Source organism: Pongo pygmaeus, chromosome 23, assembly GCF_028885625.2.
Source record: "Pongo pygmaeus isolate AG05252 chromosome 23, NHGRI_mPonPyg2-v2.0_pri, whole genome shotgun sequence".
Taxonomy (NCBI): domain Eukaryota; kingdom Metazoa; phylum Chordata; class Mammalia; order Primates; family Hominidae; genus Pongo; species Pongo pygmaeus.
Genome location: NC_085931.1, coordinates 29,552,100 through 29,577,366, shown reverse-complemented (window position 1 = coordinate 29,577,366; position 25,267 = coordinate 29,552,100). Strand labels below are relative to the sequence as shown.

Genomic DNA, 25,267 nt, shown 5'->3' with positions numbered 1-25,267 from the left:
CTCTTTCTGTTCCTTGGGGCTGATCCCTTCTCTGGAAACCACACAGCTCCTCGTGCAGCAGTCCCTGACTGCTGATTTGCATCACAAGCCGCTGTCTCCAGCAAGGGGATAAGAGAGGCCTGGAAGAACCTGCCCAGCCTGGGCCTCAGGAAGCAGCATCAGAGGTGCCTCAGCCATGGCCTGGACCCCTCTCTTCCTTGGCCTCCTTGCTCACTGCACAGGTGCTGCCCCTAGGGTCCCAGCCACTGGTCCAATCCCAGGGCTCTGGGTCCAGCCTGGCCCTGACTCTGAGCTCAGCAGGGCCCTGCCTGTGGTGGGCAGGATGCTCACGACCCTGCTGCAGGTGGATGGGCTGCGGGGCTGAAATCCCCTCACACTGTGCTCCTGTGCTCACACTGCCCTAAGGGCTCTTTCATCCCTGGATCTGTGTCCAGGCCAGGCACGTGGGAAGATTTACTTGGAGTTCGGCATCTCAGTTTCAAGCCTTTTGTCTCCCCTTTTCTCTCCTGTAGGTTCCATGGCTTCTTATCAGCTGACTCAGCCACCCTCAGTGTCAGTGTCCCCAGGACAGACAGCCAGCATCACCTGCTCTGGAGATAAATTGGGGGATAAATATGCTTGCTGGTATCAGCAGAAGCCAGGCCAGTCCCCTGTGCTGGTCATCTATCAAGATAGCAAGAGGCCCTCAGGGATCCCTGAGCGATTCTCTGGCTCCAACTCTGGGAACACAGCCACTCTGACTATCAGCAGGACCCAGGCTGTGGATGAGGCTGACTATTACTGTCAGGCATGTGACAGCAGCACTGCACACAGTGACACAGGCAGATGCGGAAGTGAGACAGAAGCCTGCCCCCTCAGCCTGGCTCACAAGACCCTTCCCTCTCTCCTGCCCTGTCACACTGAGCAGGAGGGAGCCTTCCATGTGGAATGGAAGTTTCTGGTCCTATCCCTGCTCTTATGTTCCTGAGAGATGGGATCAAGTTACTGCCCACCTCTAGGCTCAGCTTATCCCAGAATAAACTGAGCTGATCATTTTGATGGTCAAATGCCAGCTCCCAAAAGACCCCAGAAACCCTGATATCAAAGTAGCACCAAGTCTATTAGTATCAAGGGAGACGAGCCCTAGGGTGGAATCATTTTAGTGTCTCAGAAGGCACAGGGCAATGGAAAGTGTTTATAAGGTTTCAGGATATGGACGTGAGCAGTTAAAGGTAGATCTTACAAGGAAGGAACCTACTAGAATTGGGGCCCATCTGTGACATCATAGCACAGCCTGGTGGACACAGAGAAGGGAAGGTCTTAAATCAAGTCTCGATCAGTAAATATTTATTGGATAAGTGAGCAATTTACATAGGTGAGAACTGTGTGCTCTCTTGAGCAGACCACTTACATGGATAACTGGTTTTCAGGAATTGCCTGAAGCAATGAGTGACATTCTTTGTTGTTATCACCCTCATCCACCTGGGAAAGAATAATCTGGAACCAGCAGTTAACATTGACACAATTGGTCTCAGTGCTCAGCACAAACATTCATTGCAGGCTGAAAAGTGATAATGGAAGAGAAAGGAGTTTATTAAATCCCTAGACACAAACAAATCCATGAGCAGAGATGAGAGATGTGGGCTCAGCTGGCCCAGTCCCACGGGGTCATTCCTCTTGTGATGGAAATGACCACATGAGGGTCCCCCAAGCGGTGTTGGGGGGCAGTCCAGATGGAGGGAACTGGCCTCCCAGGGCTCCCTGCTGCTTGGGCTGGGCAAAGGTTAGAGGAATGGAAGTCTGGTCCAGTGCTTCCCAGCAGCATCTCCAGGGTCATCCTCCCTCTGCTGGGGCTTCCCCTCCACTCCCCAGCACCGTCATTGCTTCCTCATCTGTCTCCTCCCTGCCCCAAGGCCCTCCCTGTGCTCACCCTGGCTCCTCCCCCTGCTCCATGCCCAGCCTCTGCAGAGCAGCCCGGGCCCAGAGACTTGGGCAGAAGTTTCCATCCCACCAGCTGCAGAACCTTCCCTACAGAAACAGGCCAGTCCCTGTGTCTCATATTTGTAGAGATCCCAATCACCCTCAGAGATGACGGGTGGGAAACCAGCCCACAGTGACCTAGGCTGTTGGGCATATGGCCTTCAAGCCCACTTGGCTGCACTTCCCTGGCCAACTCCAACATCCAGGCTGGGAGTCTGGAATCCTAGTTCCCCTGACCCATTCACTCCCACTAGGTTTGCTTCTAAACTCGCTGGGCCTCATCTTCCTAGTCTGCCCACCGGAAGCAGCGACAGGCATTTTCCAGGGCTGTGGTAAGGGTCCTGGAACTCACTCACTCACTCACTGAGCCTCTGTTTCCTCATCAGTAGTGGGAAGACCCCCTGCCAGGTGGGCCATTCCATGACATCTACAGAGGGAGCAGGAACCTCTCCTATTTCCTGGAGGAGAGCTGGGGTGGAGGCTGCAACCCAGGATCATCAGAAGAGCTGGGGTCTTCAAGGCTCCTAGGTACCCCTTAAGTGGGGGTCAGAGTGGCTTCAGGGGTCTTATTGCTCGGTCCAGACAGAAGATGTTTCCAGTTGTGAAAAATGACTTCAGGGACAACAAAAACAGAGATTCGCCTCTCCGGACACCAGTGGTTGATGTGCCTGGAGTACTCCTTGTACCAGACAGGGGAGACAGTCCTAGACAGAGGAAGTTCTAAGTGTCACCTAGATTTCGGGCCTCGGGGCCTGTATCAGGGGTAGGTGATGTCACAGTGAGTTGATGCTCTGCAGCCCCTTCCCTAGGAGGTGGCAGAGGGAAGAGCTGGTGGTCCTCTGAGGTGTGAGTCAGTCCAACCCTGAGGGTCTTCCCAAGCTGGAGGTCCCTGGGTGTAGAGGGAAGAGGTTCTGGTCAAATAGGCCTGGTGGTGAATCCTGGTCCATTTATTCATTTGGTCAAGAAATATTCATGGAGGACCCACTACGTGCCAGGTGCCAAGCCAGGTGACTGGGGACACAGTGTTAAGTGTGACAGTTGGCCCTTTCACTGCTAGAGGTATGATATTCTCAAGCCGAGACTCAGGGCTCTACGATTGTATGTCAGATATATAGCCTCTATGTGCATGTCTCCAGAGACTGGTTTCCTGGAGTTCCAAGTGACAGCAATCGCTCACCTTGAATGCAAAAGTTAAAGGAGCATCCGAAAACCTAGTGACCCAGATAAATAATACTTAATGCAATACTTTCAAAAATTGAAATTAATGCCCAACAAACCCACAATGAACAAAATTTCAGGATCTGACTCACTCACCTCAGTGGTTTCCCTCTTGGTCCTACCCACAGTCCCACAGATGAGTGAGTGCCCACGGGGATGCAAAACCAGAGTCAGGCCCCTGCACCCCCTTCTGCCTGGCCACCAGAGCCCTCCCCTGGGTCTTGGCCTTCCTCTTCTGAAGACCTCCAGCAGTTCCTGCTCAGGCTTCCTCTACTGCTGGTCTTTTCTGCCCCCTACTGGACTCTCCCCTTATAGCTGCACTCCAGGCAGCTGGTGGAGGTTAAAGAATAGAAACCTCCCAAAACTCCACCCTCCAGTTCCAGGCTGGCTCCACCTCATGTCCAAAAAGGCTGGTCCTCCAGGTCTTTGACTGCTATTAGTAAGTCCCAAGACACAGTCTTTACACCAAGTCGCTGTGTGCCTTGGGCAAGAAACTCTCTCTCTCTGAGACTGTGTTTCCATATTGGTAAAAGGAGCTAGAAGACCTCCCTGCCAGGTTGGCAAGTCCAGTCTGTGACATCTACAAAGGGAGCAGGGATCTCTCCCATTTCCTGGAGGAGAGCTGGGGTGGAGGCTGCAACCCAGGCTCACCAGAGGAGCTGGGGTCTTTGGGGTTCCTGAGGACTCCTCAGAGGGGGATCAGGAGCTGCAGAGCCAGCTTCTACCTCTGGGGACTCAAGAGATCCAGAACCTTTGTCACATCCCCAGCCAATACTTTGTCATCCTGTGCCTCAGACTCCCCCAGATCCCAACAGTGAGAAGCTCAAGATGAGACAAGAAAGACCAGCCAGCTTGAATTTAGGGATGGTGGGGAGTGGGGAGCTGGGGACCCCTGGACCTGGGAGAGAGGAGTCTGCAGTGCCTGCAGGTGGAGTTTCTGGGACCTGGGGGATGGAGATTGGGCAGGGGACTGACCAGCAGGAGGGCAAGGTGGGGGATCCCCTCAGACATGGAGCAGGGCAGAAGCAACTGGATGGGGTACACCCCTTTGCTTTGGGAGAGAAGGGCCAGGGCAGGACCCAGAGGGCTCTGCAGAGGCACCACAGACCCTGAGCAGGGGGTCCACCAAGCAGGACAGCTGGACTTGGCCTCTTCTGCCCAGGCCTGGATCCAGCCCTTGCACATCTCAGGCCAGGAGGGCAGGGGGTAGGCCTGGGTGGCCAGAGCTGCAGCTGCACCTGCTGGGGAGGCCTAGTCCAGTCCTCCAGGGTCCCCAGCCAGACTTGGATTTCCGACTGCAGCCACCATGGGAGGATGTGGTCTGCGGTGGCGATGTCTATCCAGAGGCCACAGCAGGTGCAAGGGTGAGGGTAGGGGCAGCAGCTGGGGATGCTACATTTAGGGACAGCCCCTTTTTATCCCCAAGACCCGGGACTGTCCCTGAAAGGAACCACAGTTTCCGGGTCCTGAGCTGTGGGTGAGTGTCATACCCACAGAGGGGCTGGGAGGGAGCAGCTTCAGCCTAGACTCCCAGGGCAGACCCTGCCCCAGCCCCCAACATCCAAGGAGCCCAAGATCAGAGGCAGGAATAGGCCAAGCTCCCCAGTGCAGGAGAAGCTGTGCTGGACCAGGGGTTTCCCAGTGCCCTCCCTTGTGTCCTGAATGATGTCTGTTAGGGCACCTACACCCCGTTACTGCTCAGTGCCTTGCGTATCTCCAAGAACAGGGATGTGTGGTGATTATTTGTATAATCCAGCCCCCAGCACCTGGCCCTCAAAAGTTGCCCAAGCAATGTGTATAAAGATCCAGCCTGGAGATCTTTGAAAACTGATTCAATGAGTCGAACCATTAAGTCATGATCACCATCCTCAACTTCATCTCTTTTTTCCTCCTCCTCCTCATTATCATCACCTTCAAGAACTGTTAAGGGTCTGAGACTTCATCCTATTTGCAGACTAAAAAGCCTGCCACAGTGTCATGGATGCTGGCAGAAGATACAAGACTCCTGGGTCAGAGACAACGAATAGTGTGTCTTTCACAGCAATAGCAGTTGCCAAGGTATCAGCATTGTCTTGCACCAGTTCCACAAGGTGATGCAAAGAGGGCCAGGTGACATCTGCATGCCAGAGCTCAGGGATCCCAAATATTTTATACTTGACAGTAAGCATATATCTGTCTTTTGCTCCAAAGAGAGGCATTCTCTGTACCTTCCGAGGTTGTTCATTCTACAAACATCCTTGAAAAGATAATCCACAACAAAGGCAATCAGTGCCTTTGCCCAAGAGACATGCAGAAATGCAGAGATCCGTGGTATACCACTGTCTCCCAACAACCATCAACTTTATCAATGAAATGAAGTCTCAGGCTATTTGTCTGTTACCATAGCCCACAAAAATGTCTGGCTTCATTGTCACCAAATGTATCAGGGAAGTTAAGGAGTATCTGACTCAAAATGTGAACCAAGCAATTCTCAAAGGGGCCTCCCAGGAAATTCACTTTAGGAAGTCCTAGGAGGCTCCTCTGAGAGTTGCTAAAACAAAACATTGAGAGTCCTAGAGGGCTGCAGATCTGAACTTGAGCAGATATTTTTAAAGATTTTGTGGCAGAAAAAGTAACTGGAAAGCAAAAGGGCAGACCCTCATTGCAGTTCTGTAAGCTGGCAGAGCAGGGGCCTTTCTCACCAGAGTATGGGGTCCTGAAGATCTCCTCAAACATTTTTATACTAGGCGCTCGGGGCAGCAGAAAAGATGGGAGCAGTGAATGGGGGGTAAAGGAGTGCAAATGACACAAGGGGCCACATGAAGCAAAAGAAGTTTACTCAACCAGATTTAGTCCATGTTTAATTGAGCCACTCCTTTGTGCTGAGCTCTGGGTTTTCCCATGCACCAAGTAGTGTGTTAGCACCTAGACCCAGAGAGCCATGTCATCATCAGCAAAGCACGCCTTAGTGTCATGCAAGGACCAGGCCTCAGATTCCTACTCCAGTCCTACTGCCTCTTGGCCCTGTGACATTAAAAAAGTAGGGAATCGGCCTGAGCAGCATTTCCTCATCTTCAAATGTGGAGGACAGTAGCTAATCTTAGCTCCCAGGATTAGTGCTTATAAAGCACCAGGGCTAAAGAGCATTGCTATTATTATTGTATTATGTATCATATTCCCATATCATAGTCAAAAAGGACCCCAACTCAAAGCACCTGCCAGCCCTCTCCTCCTCCACCACTGCCAAATGGAGCAAGGCATGAGTATTGCAGGTGGACAGATGAATAGAAATACAGGGGACGAGCCCCTTCCTAGATCGTAGCACAGCTTGCTCCCTACTTAAGGAATGACATTGGGCCCTGAATTCATCTTCTCTGGATGGTAATTTTCTCACCTGTAAAACAGGGACAATTGCCTCAAGGACACCCCACAAGTTGTTCTGAATCCCAAAGTAAGAGAAGAACAAAAAGAGAACCAGAGTTTATTCAACACCCACTGAGTGCTTAGCAAACACATGGTTTCTTTAACCCTCATAACCTTCATGCTGCAGAGGAACTCTCTCCCCATTTTACAGATAAGGAAACTGAGGCCCAGAGGTAACCTAGGTCTGGATACACTCCACATTTATGACTTCACCACTCTTCCTTGCCTGAAGGATACAGAATCACTCCCTGCAGGGCTCTTGCCTGACTCAGGAAAGGGCCACAGGGTAGCTGGCCAGGCTTAACCAACCCAGCCAAGAAAGAGCTGGTCCCAACTGGCTGGAGTGCAGTGTACAGGCACCCAACCTGGAGGACTGATCAGAAAAGAAGCCACAGCTCCAGCCCCAGCCCCAGCCCCCTGAGCTCAAGCCCTTGGGAACTCCTGCTGGGCAGCTCTCTAGGCCATAGGGAGATGCTCCACAGACCCAGGCTGCCCTTTGGGAAATGGAGAAGGGAAGTGGGTCAGGTGTGCACCACCCAGGGCCCCAGGGGTGGGGCCAGGCAGGCAGCTGTGGTGGAAGGCAGTTGAGCCTTGGATTGTGGCTGCATCAGGGCAGTTGGTAGATGCCCCTCTGGGAGAGATCCCCAGGGGTGACAGCCATGGACCCTGGAAGGGCCTGGGCTAGGGACAGGGACCAGAGCCAGTCCAGGGAGAGGACAGAGCCAGTGGACTGGGGTGCACTGTAACAGCCCTGCTGGTGAGAGGGACCAGGGCACCGTCCTCCAAGGAGCCCACGCTGCAAGTCGGGCCAGAGGTGCCGCTGACCCTGAGGGCCAATGAGACCCAAGACAGGCCAAGTGGGTTGTGAGACCCCTGAGGAGCTGGGCCCTGGTCCCAGGCAGCGCTGGCCCCTGCTGCTGCTGGGTCTGGCCATGGTCGCCCATGGCCTGCTGTGCCCAATGGCTGCACCGCAGAGCGGGGACCCAGACCCTGGAACCTCAGTTGGAAGCAGCCGATCCAGCCTGCGAAGCCTGTGGGGCAGGTAAGGGGCAAGAGATTCCAGGGGATGTGAGGGTCCTGTGGCAGAGCTGGGAAAGGGTGACCAAGGGGAGACAAGCCAGAGGAGTGAGGAGGAAGGTTAACCCCTAAGAGGGGCCTGAGCTGACACTGGCTTTAACTAATGGGTTGATATTTGGTCCATCACAGATTTGTTTGAATTAATTATTGTTTTTAATAGCATATTAAGATATTATTTTTCTTGATTTCCGGGTTTTCTGGCCCCACTTAAATTTTGCACCAGGATTAGTGCCTCAATCACCTAGTCCTAGTTCTCTGGGTAGGGCAGGAACAGAGGCAGGGACAGGACATCCACAGGGGGTGGTGGCCACTGTCCCCACAGGGTGCCCAGGCCTGTTCCTCCCCCTCCTCCTCTCCGCCCATGTGCCTCCTGCCCAGTGAGGGCAGGGGCCACTCCCTGGAGAAGGCAGCAAGGGCTTGGCTTGGTCTCCCCCAAGGCCGTCTGTGCACCATCTTGCACATAAATGCTTACTGGGGCCAGGCTCAGGGACACAGGGAGGGTGGGCTGAACCAAGGGGAGCTATCCAGTCATTGGAACAGGCCCACAGCCCATGTTTGGAGCCATAAAGGGAGAGGGGGTCTCGAGCCTCTGTGGGATGATGCCCAGGCTGGTCTCACAGATTGAGGGGCACTGGCTGGTGATGCGTGCCCCCAAAAGACAGAGCAGCGTCAGAGGAGAGGAGAGCACAGGATGAGGCTGGGAGCTCCTGGGTGATTGGGAAGGGGAGGCAGGAAGACCATAGGGTCCGTGCCCCATCCCCAGTTCCAGGACGAGTCCTTGGATGGATTTAGGTAGATTATCAGAGTCAGATTTGTGTTTTTGGAAAAATCAGCACCAGATTGGAGGCTGATGTGATGCCCGATTAGAGGAGGGAGGAGAGGGGGTGACGGCCAGGTCCAGGGTAGGTGGGGATCCTGGAGGAAGCCATGCCCTGGGGATGGGGAGGACGCTCAGATTCAGAGCACCCAGGGGCCCAGTTTCCTATGAAATGGAAGCATGAAGTTGAAGTGAGGGCTGAGCAGAGGGGAGCAGACACACTTGGGGACTGTCTATGGGCATTGAAAATGTATAACCATTTTAGCAATAGGCGGCGAGTCAAAAAACAAAGTGTGTTTATCTAAATTGGGCAATTCCACTTCTAGGAATTTATCCTAAGAGTGGGTGGGGGGAATAATCAAAAGCTGTAACCAAATCTTTATAACAAGGGTGGTTAGCTCAGCATTATTAATAATGGGAGAAAACTGGAAATAATCCAAATATCTACCAGAAAGGGTGTGAAAAAACACAATTGTATTTGGGGGGTTGTTGTTGTTGTTTTGAAACAGTCTTGCTCTGTTGCTCAGGCTGGAGTACAGTGGCGTGGCCACAGCTCACTGCAGCCTCAACCTCCAGGGCTCAAAAGATCCTCCAGCCTCAGCCTCCTGAGTAGCTAGGACTACAGTTGCAGGCCACTGCGCCTGGCTCATTTTGATTAGGATTATTATTATTTTAGAGACAGAGCCTCACTATATTTCTCAGGCCTGTCTCAAATTCCTAAGCTCAAGCAATCCTTCTGCCTCAGTTTCCCATGTGCTGGAATTACAGGCGTGAGCCACTGCACCTGACCCAACTGTGTTTTTAAAGTATATATGCATTTTCAAGTACATAAGTATATATGTATGTATGTTTTTAAAGTATATATGCAAAATATAGAAAAATGTCAATGGTGTGTCTGGCTGGCTGGTGGGATTTCACCTAATTTTAATTATGGCTTTATAATTTTCTGGTTTTGTGAAGTTGTTCACAAAAAGAGACATTTCTTCTAATATAATTTTTAATACAAGAGTAATGTACTCATGTACATTACTCTTTTTGTAATGAGTACCTTGCAAAATGTAATGACCTTTGTACATTACTCTTTTTTCTTGCAAAAAAAAAAAAAGATTAAGCAGAGAAGTATATAAAGTAAAAGCAAGTGCTTCTTCTTACCATCTCCCACCTCTTCCCAGAGATAGCCACTGTCAGGTTGGTCAATATACTTCTAGAACTTTTCCTGTGTATGTGTGTGTGTCCCTGAAAACACACACACACACACACACACAGTTGGTGTTGGGATTTTATTTTGCAAAAATAGAGCCATATTCTGCATATTACCAACTTTTAAAATAATCTATTATTGACACTTTCTCTATCAGTCCATATAGTTTAGATGAGCCAGAATTTATTTCCACTAAAAAATCTAAATGACAAATGCTGCTGCAGTGGAAATTCGTGTGTGTGTGTGTACAAAGTACACTTATATATCTCCCCAGGATAGATGCCTAAAAGTGGAATTGCTGGATCAGAGAGAATATACTTTTGAAATGTTATAGGTAGTGTTTCCAAAAGTCTGTGTCCACTCACTCCAGTGAATGGTAGTGCCTTCGCTCCTACATTCTTGCCAATAATGCAAAATTGTTGATCTTTTTATATTCTGCCCATCTGATGAGGAAAAAATTGAATGTTTATTGTTTTATTGTGTATTTTATTACTGGTGAAATTATTTTTTATATTTTTATTTATTGGTTTTATTTCATCTGTGAATTAACTGGTCATCATGTTGCCAGCTTTTCAATTCAGTTGCTTTCATCTTTTTTATATATCAATAGCATATTGGGATACATTTGGGATTTTAACCACTCGTTTAGTATATGTATTGTAAATATTTTTCCCTGGTCTGTTTTACGGGTCTTTTGTTTATGGGGTCTCCCACCATAAAACTGTGGTAAATTTTTATGTGTCGAACTGGTTTAACCTTTTCTTTATGGTTTCTGTGACCTCAGCCATGTGTAGGAAGTTGTCTTTATTTCAATATTATAAAGTCATTTTTCTGTTTTATTCTGGTACTGTCGGTGTATTGGTGTTTTATTGTTTTTTTTTTTTCTTTACTTCCCCTGGAGTTTATTTTTGTGGATGTAGGAATAAGACCTTATTTTCCAAATAGGAAAGCCAATCATCACACATTTGTTGAATATAAATGCAACTTTTCTCAACTACTACATTACTGATTTATTACATTCTTTCTGTGGTTCTCTTGGTTTATTGAGCTATTCCTGTGCCCACCCTGTTTTGATTATTTTAGCTTTATAGTATGTTCGGTATCTGGTAGGGAAAGAACCCGTCATTGTTGCTTTTTCTCAAAATAGTCATGTCTATTATCCGTCATTCTTAGAGTTGGACTGCAGAATCGGTTCCCTAATTTTCAAAAATCATTCTTCTGGTGTTATGTTTGTAATATCACAGAATATAGGATTAATTTGAGAACTGCTATCTTTATAATGCTCAGTGTTTTTGTCCAGAGATGTGATGTACTCTCCATTCACTCAGAGAAGTGGTTTAATATTTTATTCATGCAAATCTTGCACACTTTATGTTTTTTATTCATAAAGGGTTTGTAAATATAATTTTATTGAAGTTATAAATTTTGTCACAATTTCATATCATAAATGATTACTGTTTCTATAGCAAGAAACCCTATTAACTTTTGTATGTTGCTCTTGTATCCAGACACTTTAACTCCTGTATTAATTCCAGCAGTTCTTCAGCTGATTCTCCATGTGTGTGTGTGTGTGTTTGTGTGTTTAGCCAACTATCACACTGTTTGCCAAGAACAATTTTCTCTCTTTTTCTGTAATATTTATACCTCCTCCTCTCCCCCTTTTATGTCATTTCATTGGCTGGAATCTATACAATATGCTGAATAATAAAAGTGAGACTAGACAACCTTGCCTTGTTTCTGACTCTTTAAATGTTTTGCCTTTAAATATGAAGGTTGCTGTAAATTTGGGGAGATATTCTTCACTGAGTTAAGAAAATTTTCTTCAGTAACTTAATAAAAGGCTAAATGTTTGCTTTCTTTATATGAGAAACAAGTGTTGAATTTATATTATTATATTAAATTCTGTTTCAAAAATCTTCTGCACATGTCTTAAATACAAATGTATTAAATACAACCTGCTGCTAAGATGAAAATTGCTGACCCCATCACAATGGGTATCCTCCAATGTAAATAAATTGCCTTGGGGAATAAAATCAGATTTGGGAAAACCTGAGGATTGTTGCCATCATAAACTCTTAGAGTGTGACCTGGGTGTTTTTCTTTTTCTCTGTAGGATGTTAATAGTATCTTGTGTCATGCTAGGATGTCTAGGACAGAGGGCAATACAATGAGGGGAAGGCATGCTGCGATGTCCCCAGGCCTCTGGCTTGAAGAGTAACTTGCTGAAGTGAGGACTCTGTGGAGAAGCAAGTTATACAGAAATAAGTTTAGTTGTGATCTGTTGAGTTGGAGGTGTCTACAGGGCATCCAAGCAGACATAGGTTGAGGAGGCAGAATATATGTGAATCTGGAGCCAAGAAGATAGGTAAGGGCTGGAAATAGGGATCTAAGACCCCTGGACAGCTGTGAGTGTGCACAATGAGGGTCAGATGCAGAGAAAATTAGGAGAATACAGAGAGCAGAACTCAGGGTGGGGATCTGGGAGTCAGCAGTTGGGCATGGGCCTGGTAGAAAGGAAAGCTGAGGAGGAGGGGGGCAGTCTCAGACACCAAGTAGGGGAGAGTGACTAGAAAGAAAAGCTTCTTGCAGAGACATAAGGGGACAGGGAAGAACTGCAGACTGAATTGGGACAAAGCACTGTTGGCCTTAACCAGAGAGCTTTGAGGGAGAGATGAGGCTGAGAGCCAGGGGATCCTGCCATGTCCCAGCATAAAAACAGTACCTGACACAGATGGGTGCTTGGGAGCTGTTGTCGGATGACTGACTGGACAGATGCATGGATGGACGGATGGATGGATGGATGATAGATTGATGGACAAACAGATGAACAGCTGGATGGACAACTGGATGAACGGGTAGACAGAAAGAATGATCTGAGAGATCAGAAAAAGCTTCGTGCAGAAAGTGGGACTGAACTGCATCTCCATGGGTAGAAAACAGAGCAATCTCCACTTGAGTCAGGAATGACCCAGTGCTCTCAATCCAGGGAGAAAGCCAGCCTGGCTTGACTGGAGACACTTGTGTGGGGGACTCAGAGGCCCTTTAAATGAGGACAGACGAGGTTGGACAGGTCCAAGCCAACTCAGCACTCCTCTGCCACACTGCACAGGAGGGGATGTGTCACTCAGGGAGTTGCTGGGACCTATTGGTCCCAGCGTTGTTATCAGCACCGACAGCCTCAGAGAGGAAAGACACACACTGGGGTGACTCCAAGGCTGTGTGTGGCACTTGCCTTGGACAGGAGACAGGCACGGGGACACTTCTGGGGGACTGGCCACCCCCCTGCCTCATGCCTAGGTCCCAGCCCCACCCACTGCAACCCTGTGCCCGTCATGCCCAGCAGGCTCCTGCTCTAGCGCAGCCCCGAGGGAGCAGACCCCAGGTGCTGGCCCGGGGGGTTTTGGTCTGAGCCTCAGTCACTGTGTTACGTCTTCGGAACTGGGACCAAGGTCACCGTCCTAGGTAAGTGGCTCTCAACCTTTCCCAGCCTGTCTCACCCTCTGCTGTCCCTGGAAAATCTGTTTTCTCTCTCTGGGGCTTCCTCCCCTCTGTCCTCCCGCCTTAAGCACTGACCCTTACCTTTCTCCATGGGGCCTGGAGGAGGTGCATTAGTCTCGGGGTAACTGACAGGAAGGGCCCCCACAGTGGGAGCAGCCACCTTCAGGTTCCAACAGCTGGATGTGGCCTGGTCCCAGGGCCTGAGCTGGGATTGAGCAGGGTCAGGGCTCCTCCTCTCTCCCAGGGCGGATGTCTGAGTGAGGGACAGAGGCTGGCTCTGATGGGGGGCCCTGCAGTGACCTTAGGGACATTGCCCAGTGACCCCTGGGGTCAAGGCCAGAGGCTGCTGGGGTGGGCCTGGGGGCTGCTGAGTCTCATAGTCTAGGGGAGCAGCCCCAAGAACAGCTGAGAGTCTAGGCTGAGGACTGGATGCCAATCCAGCCTGGGAGGGCCACACAGGGGCCTGGTGACACAGAGGTCACCCCAAGGGGAGACCAATGGAGGGCACAGAGAGGGCTCTGGGTCTAGGCTGCAGCTCTGTGGTCTGTGCTGGGTCATGAGGACATGGGGACACAGAGGGACGGGTGAGACTGGGTGAGGTGCCAGAATCCAACCCTCCCAGGACAGTCACCAGAAAGGAGACAGTCTCTTAGGGCAGAGATGTGTCTGTCCCTGGAGCCCCATCACCTCTGGGGCCCGGTGTCTCTCTGTTCACAGATCGGCCTCCTGCCTTCCTCAAAGGGCATGTTAGACTCAGGAGATGACCACAGGGGAGCAAAGGAGGGGTGCAGGGAATTCCATGGCTACCAAGTGAAGTTTGGGGTCATCAGAGGCTGCTGGGGTGGGCCTGGGGGCTGCTGAGTCTCATAGTCTATGGGAGCAGCCCCAGGAACAGCTGAGGTGAAGGGTTCTGTGGTCGGGCTTGTGGAGAGAGGAGACATCTCAGAGCCTCAGAGGAGCCCTGAGGCTTGTCTAGGTGGAGCCCACTCCTTGCCGGGAGAGCCGAGTGGGCTGCGCTGGAGCAGAGCCCGGTGCCTGTGAGGGATAGGAAGCTCCAGTTCAAAGCAGGCTTGGGCCTCCCCACACACTGCCTGCCAAGACAGTCCTACGGGCTAAGCAGGGGACCCACAGTTCACGGAGGAGGCTCTAGGTCCTGGAAGAATAAAGTGGGCAGTGGAGGGGGTGTCTAGGGATGGAAATGAGGGATCCAGGGGTCAAGGCCAGATGCTAAACTCAGACTCCAGAGATCAGAGAAGGAACACAGCCTGCCCTGGGTATATGGGGAAACTGAGGCTGTAGAGGAGAGGGGCTGGGCCAGGACACCTGGGAAAGGTGACTTGGGAGGGCTCCTAGGAAGGCACAGAGCTGTCTGCTCTCCACAGGGCATGAGTGGAAAGGATGGGGAAAGGAGAGGAGAGAACCCCGGGTGGACCGGAAGGCCACACTGTGAACCCTCCCAGAGACTTTAGACAGAGAGAGGGGCTCCACAACACCCCGGTGTTCTGTCTGCCCTCTCTCACCCCCTTCCCTGTTCACACAGGTCAGCCCAAGGCCAACCCCACAGTCACTCTGTTCCCACCCTCCTCTGAGGAGCTCCAAGCCAACAAGGCCACACTAGTGTGTCTGATCAGTGACTTCTACCTGGAAGCCGTGACAGTGGCCTGGAAGGCAGATGGCAACCCCGTCAAGGCGGGAGTGGAGACCACCAAACCCTCCAAACAGAGCAACAACAAGTACATGGCCAGCAGCTACCTGAGCCTGACTCCTGAGCAGTGGAAGTCCCACAGAAGCTACAGCTGCCAGGTCACGCACGAAGGGAGCACCATGGAGAAGACAGTGGCCCCTGCAGAATGCTCATAGGTTCCCAACCCGCACTCCACCCACGGGAGCCTGGAGCTGCAGGATCCCAGGGGAGGGGTCTCTCTCCCCATCCCAAGTCATCCAGCCCTTCTCCCTGCACTCATGAAACCCCAATAAATATCCTCATTGACAACCAGAAAAATTGTTTCATCTCATTTTTTCTCTTCTCACATAAATTCCTAGCCTCCCCGGGGTTCTCAGTGTGGGGTACAGGGAATTCTGCACCCAGTGTGAAAATCACCCAAGGGAGAAGGCTCACAGTCTCCCTGAGTCATCTCCACAGAGGGTCCTTCCTTGCCCAGTCACCCCTTCCCCAACTCTCCACTGTACCCCTGAGCCACCAGTCTGGCATCAGTTCAGACCAGTCCCACACCCTCCTCAATTTTACTTCTCAATAAATACCTGATCATGTAAAACCCAGTGTTTCTAATGTGCCATCTGTGTCTGGTCATATGTCTGAGCTGAAGGGTCACTGCTCAGGGACAGGGGGCAGTTCCAGGTGAGATCCCATGTTCCCGTCATCCCACACCCCACCCAACCTGCCAGGGAACCAGGTGAGCTCCCTGTGCCAGTGGGAACCTCAATCCAGAGCAGAAAATTGTCCTGCAGTCCTTTCCCACCTGGGAAGGGAAAGGGGCCCAGTGAGAGGTTTGCTGGGGCTCTGTGGGGAGATTCAGGAGAAATGAAGGGGGTCCCCAGAGACCAGATGTGGGCTAGAGGCAGCAATAATGGAAAAAGGACACACTTGACTCAAGGCCACAGTCTCAGCAGGAACAGAAGATGAAATTCTCCATTGCATATGAGGAACCAGTCAGGAGAGTGTTTACTGGGTGAGGGATAAATAACTGTGCTGCCATTGGGAACTCGTAAAAACATTGGGAAAGGAAACACGCAAGTGTCTTTCTAAGACTTACACAATGCACATTGGCTAAGTAAACATACTGACAAGTCCTGCACTATGGAACCAGTTTATGAGCCACAGCATATCCAAAAGCATGTTTATCTCCTTCTCCACCTTTAGAAGACCCAAAACACTCTGAAAGATACCAGCGTTTCCTGGAACTAGTTTGGGGAATATGGGGTGAGGTTGATGCACAAGATGTTATGGGTATATGATCACATGGCTGTGGGTTGGGGATCAGGCTCAAGGTTAACACTAGTGTGGGGCTGGATGTCAATCATGAAGGGTGTGGACCACTAAGTCAGGCCCAGGTAGAGTTAGCTTCTGATTGGTTTGTGGATGGAGCTTGATGATGGTCAGCCTGCAGAAGCAGGAGGATGTGGGGAAATTGAGAAAATGAGAAAAGCCACCAATTCAAGCTGAAACTCTGCATCTATTGATTGCTTGGGGGAGGCTAATCAGAGTTGAATTCAGGATGAGCTTCAGGGCTGGGTCAGACTGGATAAGTTGAGTGAATGTGGGCTGATGGCTCCAGGCAAGGCCTGGCCTCCACTGGGAGTCAGATCCCACAAACCCTCCTGCCCGCAGAGCACCCTCTCCCTCCGTAGCTCATGGTGGCGCAGCCTCCCCACCCCATCCCATGGACACCTGCTGCCTCATCTCAGAGACACTCATCCCAGTGTCTCTGACAGCAGATGATGTCAGCCTCCTGGTTGTGGAGACCCCAGCTGTCTTGGCGAGTCCTCAGTGCCTGGGTACTCTCAGACCCCCATCTCTGCCTCCAGCACATCAGGGACGTGGCAGCTGCCTTCACCAGAGCTGCTGGGTGATCCCGACAGGCCAGGGACAGAGCCTGCAAAGACAGGAAGCTCTGCGGTCACAATGAGGCAAAGAAAGAGCCCCTTAGAGCTTGATCACAGCCACACATGATCCAAATCCCAGCCTCTCATTAGAAGGAGGCTTGAGGGTTCTAGTTGCCACAGCACCTGTCTGAGCCCATTTCATGGAGGGGAAAACTGAGATGACCAAGGGCCAGATCCATAGTCCTGCTGGGTACAAGGCCATCCCCAGCAGCTGCCTAACCTCCTTTCACTGTGTTATAAGTTTCCGTTATGGAAAACTTTGAACACATACATAAGGAGACAGAGAAATAATAATGCCCCCAAGTTCCCATCACCCAGCCCCCCAAATGAGCAATTCACAGACATTACTGACCCACCCACAGCAGAATAACCCCTCCATTATACAATACCAGACATCACATCTTTTCAGCTGTAAATTTCCCATTTCTATGCTGGAAAGATATGGGCTTAAAAATAACTGCAATATTATTACCAAACCTAAATAGAAATTATCACTAATTCCCTAATATCAAGAAATAATCACGGGCTCCTCAAATCCCTCACAAATGCCAGAAGCGTATTGACTTAGTTAACTGTTGGTGCTGTTGTTATTTTGGGGTTTTTGGTTGTTTATTTCAGAATTCAATATGGCATCAAATGGTGATGGGCGCATATGCTGTCAGGCTGGTTGTCACTGGTAAATATCTCTGAAATTGCTCTAGTGCTTCCTGGCAAGGCAGGAGCTGCAGGAGTTGAGAGCTGTCTGGGGACCTTCCCACGGTTGGAATACAGCCACGCCTCCCAAAACAAGAACCCAGGGCTATCATCTACTTCCTTTTTTTTTTTTTCCCCTGCAAAATGGTTCTAGCATGGAGGGACTTAACTGGATTCAGATTAGACATTGCAAAATAGCTTCCAAGGACAGGGAGCTGCTACCAGCCAAGTCACCCATATCAGATTGCCACTCTTGTAGTAATGTTAGCTGCATAGGATGGTCAATAGCTACATCCCTCAGAAGGGAAGGAAGGCAGAGGGTTGAGGCTTCAGTTCACCTCCTTCTCATGAGTGCTGCAGAGTGTCTGTGATGTCAGAGGTCTGCAGCTGGGCTCTGTTCACCCAGGAGTGTGCTTCATGCTCTAGGAAGGAGCCACTTTGCACACAGATGATCCAGGGCCCAGCCATCCTTCCAGGGTGAATAATTCATGTCTTCTCTCATGGTGAACTCTAGGATTCAAGCCATCTAATGTTTTTGAGGCCACTATCATTATATTTAATTGATGATGACAGGTGGCCACCAATGATGAATATTTTCCCAGGGGGAGTCTCCCCAAGTGGCTTCAGACTTCCTCACATGGCCCCAGGGGATTAAATGGCTCCTGATTACTCAGAGGATAAGAGGTTCTGTCTTATCATGTTCCTTTCTTATTTGTCTTATGTGTCTTTCCTGCCCCAGGCCTGGGATCCCCCACTGATCTCCCTTCCCTTAGTGAGAGGTGGTATTTGGAGACCACATTCTGGAGGCTCCCTCATGTACCCCATTTGAAAAAGACAGCAGCCGCCAGCCCAGCTGTCCCACCCAACATGAGGCCAGATTCAGGGGTGCAGGGATGCTTCCAAGGTTACCCTAACAGATGTGACTGGCATTTCATATTGGGACAAGCCAGGCCTCACTGACCAGGCCTATCCAACTAGAACTACTCCAGAAGGTGGGGCTGAAACCCACGAAGGTTCCCAGAATACTACACTCTAGGGCAATCAGCCTCTCCATAGGAGGAGAGGGGCACCCTCTGCACCACCCCATGGTGTCACCAAAAGTTGAACCATGGGTTGGTTCAACTTTGCAGAGAAGAGACCACCTATCCCATCTGTGGAAATTCACTCCTTAGTGATACTAATGCTCCCCAATAAATTCAATCCTGGGCCTGAGTGATGGTTGGTGCAAAAAACAAATTCAAGATCCCAGTGTCCTCCAGAAGCCTGGATTTTCAGGGATCCTGCTGTGGGTCACAGGATGTCACTGGTCCCCTTCTCTCTGTGGGCTGAGTGTGGGGGCCATGTGGACTCCCTCATGAGCAGATGCCACCAGGGCCACTGGCCCCAGCTTCCTCCTTCACAGCTGCAGTGGGGGCTGGGTTAGGGGCTTCCTAGGGAGGGTTTTTGTATGAGCCTGTGCCACAGTGTCTAACATTCGGCGGAGGGACCAGGCTGACCGTCCTAGGTGAGTCTCTTCTCCCCTCTCCTTCCCCACTCTTGGGACAATTTCTGCTGTTTTTGTTTGTTTCTGTATCTTGTCTCAACTTGTGGTCAGGCTTTCTCCCTGGATCCCAGGCCTGAGCAAGGACTTCTACCCTCCCTGTTCAGACCCTTGCCTGCCTCAGCAGGTCACTACAACCACTTCACCTCTGACCACAGGGGCAGGGGACTGGATAGAATGACCTACTGAGCCTCATCTGTCTGTCTGTCTGTCTTTCTGTCTGTCTGTCTCTCTGTCTGACAGGCGCAGGCTGAGTCTCTAAGCCTTGTTCTGTTCTGGCCTCCTCAGTCTGGGTTCTTGTCAGAACAGCTTTGCCCTTGGGTTACTTGGGTTCCATCTGCTGGGGAATCGGGAACAAGGGGTCTGAGGGAGGCACCTCCTGGGAGACTTTAGAATGACCCAGTGCCCTCGGGGCTGATGCTCAGGAATCACAGAGCTGGGACCCAGAACCAGAATCCAGGCCCAGAATGAGGTAGGAGGTAGAGGGGCTGCCCTGGGTGTCTGGGGGCTGCCAGGGACTGAGCCCTGAGCCAGCCTGAGACTCAGGAAACCCTGTCAGGAGGGAGAAGGGAGAAGCAGACTCTGGACACCAGAAAGCCAGGGAAAGGATCACCAAAGGAGTGGATGTGATGGAAGGGCGGGCTCCTGGGTCTCTTCAGAACATATCCCCTGTGCCCAGGGGGATCAGAGGGGCAGAGTCCACAGCGGGAAAGCCCCACTGCTATGACCAAGATAGCCAGGACGTGGGGTGGATGCCAGAAAAGACTCCATGGAATAAGAGAGAGCCCATGACAGCAGACCGGCTCTCTGGTCCCCCCAGGCCCTTGCCCCATACACAGGCTCCAGAACACACATTTGGCTGGAACAGCCTGAGGGACCAAAAGGCCCCAGCATCCCACAGAGCTGAGGAGCCAGGCCAGAAAAGTAACCCCAGAGTTCGCTGTGCAGGAGAGACACAGAGCTCTCTTTATCTGTCAGGATGGCAGGAGGGGACAGGGTCAGGGCGCTGAGGGTCAGATGTCGGTGTGGGGGGCCAAGGCCCCGAGAGATCTCAGGACAGGTGATCAGGTATCTAAAGTGAAACAGCTCCCGGTGCAGATCAGGACATGGTGGAAAACACCCTGACCCCTCTGCATCGCATAGGCCCTCGGACGCAGAGTCCCTGAACAAGGGCACCCCAACACCTCATCATATACTGAGGTCAGGGGCTCCCCAGGTGGACACCAGGACTCTGACCCCCTACCCCTCATCCACCCCGCAGGTCAGCCCAAGGCTGCCCCCTCGGTCACTCTGTTCCCGCCCTCCTCTGAGGAGCTTCAAGCCAACAAGGCCACACTGGTGTGTCTCATAAGTGACTTCTACCCGGGAGCTGTGACAGTGGCCTGGAAGGCAGATGGCAGCCCTGTCAAGACAGGAGTGGAGACCACCGAACCCTCCAAACAGAGCAACAACAAGTACGCGGCCAGCAGCTACCTGAGCCTGACACCTGAGCAGTGGAAGTCCCACAGAAGCTACAGTTGCCAGGTCACACATGAAGGGAGCACCGTGGAGAAGACAGTGGCCCCTACAGAATGTTCATAGGTTCCCAACCCTCACCCCACCCATGGGAGCCTAGAGTTGCAGGATCCCAGGGGAGGGGTCTCTCCTCCCACCCCAAGGCATCAAGCCCTTCTCCCTGCACTCAATAAACCCTCAATAAATATTCTCATTGTCAATCAGAAATCTTGTTTTATCTCATTTTTTCTTTTCTCACATATAATTCCTAGCCTTTCCTGGATTCTCAATTTGGGGTGGAAAGAATCCTGAACCCAGTGGGAAAGTTGCCAATGGTTGAAGGGGTTCTCAGTTGCCTGGGCATCTCTGCAGGTGGGGCCTTCCTCACCCAGACACCCCTTCCTCGGCTCTCCACTGTACCCCTGAGCCACCAGCCTGGCCTGGCTGGGACCAGGGGGGTGTCACACTCTCCTAGATTCCGCCTTTCAATAGAGACCTAACCACGCATCACACGGCACTGCTCGCATGCCTTCTGTGTCTGCTCTGGTCTCTGGGCTGAAGAGTTGCTGGTCTGGGACAGGGGATAGGTCCGCTCTTGGTCAGATGCCAGGTCCCTGCCATGGCATCCCTGACCCTGTGCAACAAGCCAGTGACTCCGGTGAGCTCTCTGTGTCAGGGGAATCCATGATCCAGAGCTTCACATTGCCCTGCAAGCATCTGGTGGGATGTAGCTCTTGCCAAACTGGGAAATACCACGGCCCAGCACCAGGATGCAGGACAGTCCTGAGAGGGAAATAAGGAGAAGTGAAGGGGTCTCTGGGGAGCGCAGATGTGGGCTAGAGGCAGAAGTAAGGGTAAAGAGCACCTATGAGTCAATGTCATGGTCTCAGCAGGAACACAGTTGAAAATCCCCATTCCACACAAGACTGTTTAGCAGGAAAGGAGTCCATACTTGTGCTGCCACCGGGATGTCCTGAGAAGGCTTGGAGAATGAAACATACAGGTCTGTTTCCTAGACTTGACAATGCACGTTAGCCAAGTAAAAGCAATGAAAAGTTCTCTACCAGGGAAATAATTTCCTATGGTAAAGCTTAGCTTATGTAAAGTCACATTTATTCATCTGGCACCTCTAAAAGCCCCATAATATTCTGCAAGATACTAGTATGTCATGGAACTAGTTTATGGAACATAAAGTGAGATTAAAGAACAAAGGTGTTACGGGTGTATGATCAGATGGCTGTAGGCTCAGGGTCAGGCTCAAGGAGTGAAGGAGGCCATGTCAAATTCATGACGAGAGTTGGAGCTGGGCCAGGCTGGTTCAGGGCTGTGTGAATGTGGACAGAGGGCTACAGGCAAGGTCAGGCGTCCATGAACACTCAGCTCCCCCAGACCCTCCTGCCCACTGGGACCTTCTCCCTCCCTTGTTCACAGTGGTGGAGCCTTCCTACCCAAACCTCTATGGAGGCCCTGGATGACTGCGTTCTTAGTGCCCACGCAAACTTAGACTCCCTGTCTCTGCCTCCAGCACATCAGGGATGTGGCAGCTGCCTTCACCAGAGCTGCTGGGTGGTCCCGACATGCCAGGGACAGAGCCCACAAAGACTGGAAGCTCTGCAGTCACAATGAGGCAGAGAAAGGGCCCCTTGGTGCTTGATCACAGCCACCCCTGATCCAAATCCCAGCCTCTGAATTAGAAGAAGGCTGAAGGGTTCTAGTGGCCACAAACCGTGTCTAAACCCATTTCACAAATGAGAAAACTAAGACCACCCAAGGAGGGCCAGTTCCATAGCCCTGCTGGGTACAAGGCCAAGGTCTACTTCACACCCAGCAGCTGTCCAAAGACTGACCTGTGTTATCAGTTTATATTATGAAAAACTTTGAATATATAAATAAGGAGACAGAAAAATAATAATGTCCCATGTTCTCATCACCCAGCACTCAAAATAAGCAATTCACAGATGATGCCGACCCACCCACAGCAAAATAAATTCTCTCTTACACAATATTTAGAAAGAAATACCAGACATCAGATCTGTTCACCTGTAAGTACTCCATTACTGTCCTGGAATGACATGGACCTTAAAATAACTATAATATCATTTCCAAACCTAAATAGAAATTATCGCTAATTCCCTAATATCGAGAAATAAGCACGGTCTCCTCAAATGCATCACAAACACCAGAAGTGCATTGACTTAGTTACACATTGGTGCTGTTGGTATTTGGGGGTTTAAGTTTATATGAGGAGCAATATGGCATCAAATGGTGATGGGTGCATGTGCCATCAGGCCGGTTGTCACCGGTGAATATCTCTTCAATTTCTCTAGAGCCTCCCAGCAAGACAGGAGCTGCAGGAGCTGAGAGCTGTCTGGAGACCTTCCCCTGGCTGCAATACAGCCACGCCTCCTGGAGCAGGAACCTAGGGCTTCCCTCAGCTTTCATTTTCCTGGAAAATGATTCTAGCATGAAGGGGATTCACTTGATTCAGATTGGACATTGCTAAATAGCTTCCAAGGACACAGGGCTACTACCAGCAGAGTCACCCATGTCAGATTGCCACTCTTGTAGTAATATTAGCTGCATAGGATGGTCAATAGCTACATCCCTCAGAAGGGAAGGAAGGCAGAGGGTTGAGGCTTCAGTTCACCTCCTTCTCATGAGCACTGCGGAGTGTCTGTGACGTCAGGGGTCTGCAGCTGGGCTCTGTTCACCCAGGAGTGTGCTTCATGCTCTAGGAAGTAGCCACTTTGCACACAGAAGATCCAGGGCCCAGCCATCCTTCCAGGGTGAATAATTCATGTCTTCTCTCATGGTGAACTCTGGGATTCAAGCCATCTAATGTTTTTGAGGCCACTATTATTATATTTAATTGATGATGACAGGTGGCCACCAATGATGAATATTTTCCCAGGGGGAGTCTCCCCAAGTGGCATCAGACTTCCTCACATGGCCCCAGGGGATTAAATGTCTTATCATGTTCCTTTCTTATTTGTCTTATGTGTCTTTCCTGCCCCAGGCCTGGGATCCCCCACTGATCTCCCTTCCCTTAGTGAGAGGTGGTATTTGGAGACCACATTCTGGAGGCTCCCTCATGTACCCCATTTGAAAAAGACAACAGCAGCCGCCAGCCCAGCTGTCCCACCCAACATGAGGCCAGATTCAGGGGTGCAGGGATGCTCCCAAGGTACCTAACAGATGTGACTGGCATTTCATATTGGGACAAGCCAGGCCTCACTGACCAGGCCTATCCAACTAGAACTACTCCAGAAGGTGGGGCTGAAACCCACGAAGGTTCCCAGAATACTACACTCTAGGGCAATCAGCCTCTCCATAGGAGGAGAGGGGCACCCTCTGCACCACCCCATGGTGTCACCAAAAGTTGAACCATGCGTTGGTTCAACTTTGCAGAGAAGAGACCACCTATCTCATCTGTGGAAATTCACTCCTTAGCGACACTAATGCCCTCCAATAAATTCAATCCTGGGCCTGAGTGATGGTTGGTGCAAAAAACAAATCCAAGATCCTAATGTCCTCCAGAAGCCTGGATTTTCAGGGATCCTGCTGTGGGTCACAGGATGTCACTGGTCCCCTTCTCTCTGTGGGTTGAGTGTGGGGGCCATGTGGACTCCCTCATGAGCAGATGCCACCAGGGCCACTGGCCCCAGCTTCCTCCTTCACAGCTGCAGTGGGGGCTGGGGATAGGGGCGTCCCAGGGAGGGTTTCTGTATGAGCCTGTGTCACACTGTTGGGTGTTCGGCGGAGGGTCCAAGCTGACCGTCCTAGGTGAGTTTCTTCTCCCCTCTCCTTCCCCGCTCTTGGGACAATTTCTGCTGTTTTTGTTTGTTTCTGTATCTTGTCTCAACTTGTGGTCAGGCTTTCTCCCTGGATCCCAGGCCTGAGCAAGGACTTCTACCCTCCCTGTTCAGACCCTTGCCTGCCTCAGCAGTCACTACAACCACTTCACCTCTGACCGCAGGGGCAGGGGACTGGATAGAATGACCTATTGAGCCTCATCTGTCTGTCTTTCTGTCTTTCTGTCTGTCTGTCTGTCTCTCTGACAGGCGCAGGCTGAGTCTCTAAGCCTTGTTCTGTTCTGGCCTCCTCAGTCTGGGTTCTTGTCAGAACAGCTTTGCCCTTGGATTACTTGGGTTCCATCTGCTGGGGAATCGGGAACAAGGGGTCTGAGGGAGGCACCTCCTGGGAGACTTTAGAAGGACCAGTGCCCTTGGGGCTGATGCTCAGGAATCACAGAGCTGGGACCCAGAACCAGAATCCAGACCCAGAATGCGGTAGGAGGTGGAGGGGCTGCCCTGGGTGTCTGGGGGCTGCCAGGGACTGAGCCCTGAGCCAGCCTGAGACTCAGGAAACCCCATCAGGAGGGAGAAGGGAGAAGCAGACTCTGGACACCAGAAAGCCAGGGAAAGGGTCACCAAAGGAGTAGATGTGATGGAAGGACGGGCTCCTGGGTCTCTTCAGAACATATCCCCTGTGCCCAGGGGGATCAGAGGGGCAGAGTCCACAGCGGGAAAGCCCCACTGCTATGACCAAGATAGCCGAGACATGGGGTGGATGCCAGGAAAGACTCCATGGAATAAGAGAAAGCCCATGACAGCAGACAGGCTCTCTGATCCCCCCAGGCCCTTGCCTCATACACAGGCTCCAGAACACACATTTGTCTGGAATAGCCTGAGGGACCAAAAGGCCCCAGCATCCCACAGAGCTGAGGAGCCAGGCCAGAAAAGTA

At 51.0% G+C, this 25,267-nt stretch overlaps 2 protein-coding genes and 1 gene segment (V, D, J or C); all 3 read left to right on the top strand.

Annotated features, from left to right (window-relative positions):
- The window catches only part of LOC129022801 (immunoglobulin lambda-1 light chain-like), a 310,065-nt gene that overhangs the window by 270,822 nt on the left and 13,976 nt on the right, over positions 1-25,267 (top strand). The gene's annotated exons all lie outside the window — the stretch shown is intronic.
- Positions 1-25,267, top strand: part of LOC129022799 (immunoglobulin lambda-1 light chain-like) — a 264,622-nt gene that overhangs the window by 238,561 nt on the left and 794 nt on the right. For 2 of the 3 annotated variants that reach the window (XM_054469049.2, XM_063662782.1), the window contains exons 3-4: positions 18,959-18,993; positions 20,291-20,751. In XM_054469049.2, coding sequence (XP_054325024.2) covers positions 18,959-18,993; positions 20,291-20,610 — 355 coding nt within the window. In that variant the 3' untranslated portion in view covers positions 20,611-20,751. Of the gene's footprint in view, positions 1-18,958; positions 18,994-20,290; positions 20,752-25,267 lie in introns of those variants that run through there. The other variant, XM_063662783.1, reaches the window with a different exon arrangement.
- LOC129022807 (immunoglobulin lambda constant 1-like) lies at positions 7,177-15,452 on the top strand. The segment is given in 2 exon segments: positions 7,177-7,621; positions 14,713-15,452. Coding segments are annotated over 2 exon segments (420 nt in total).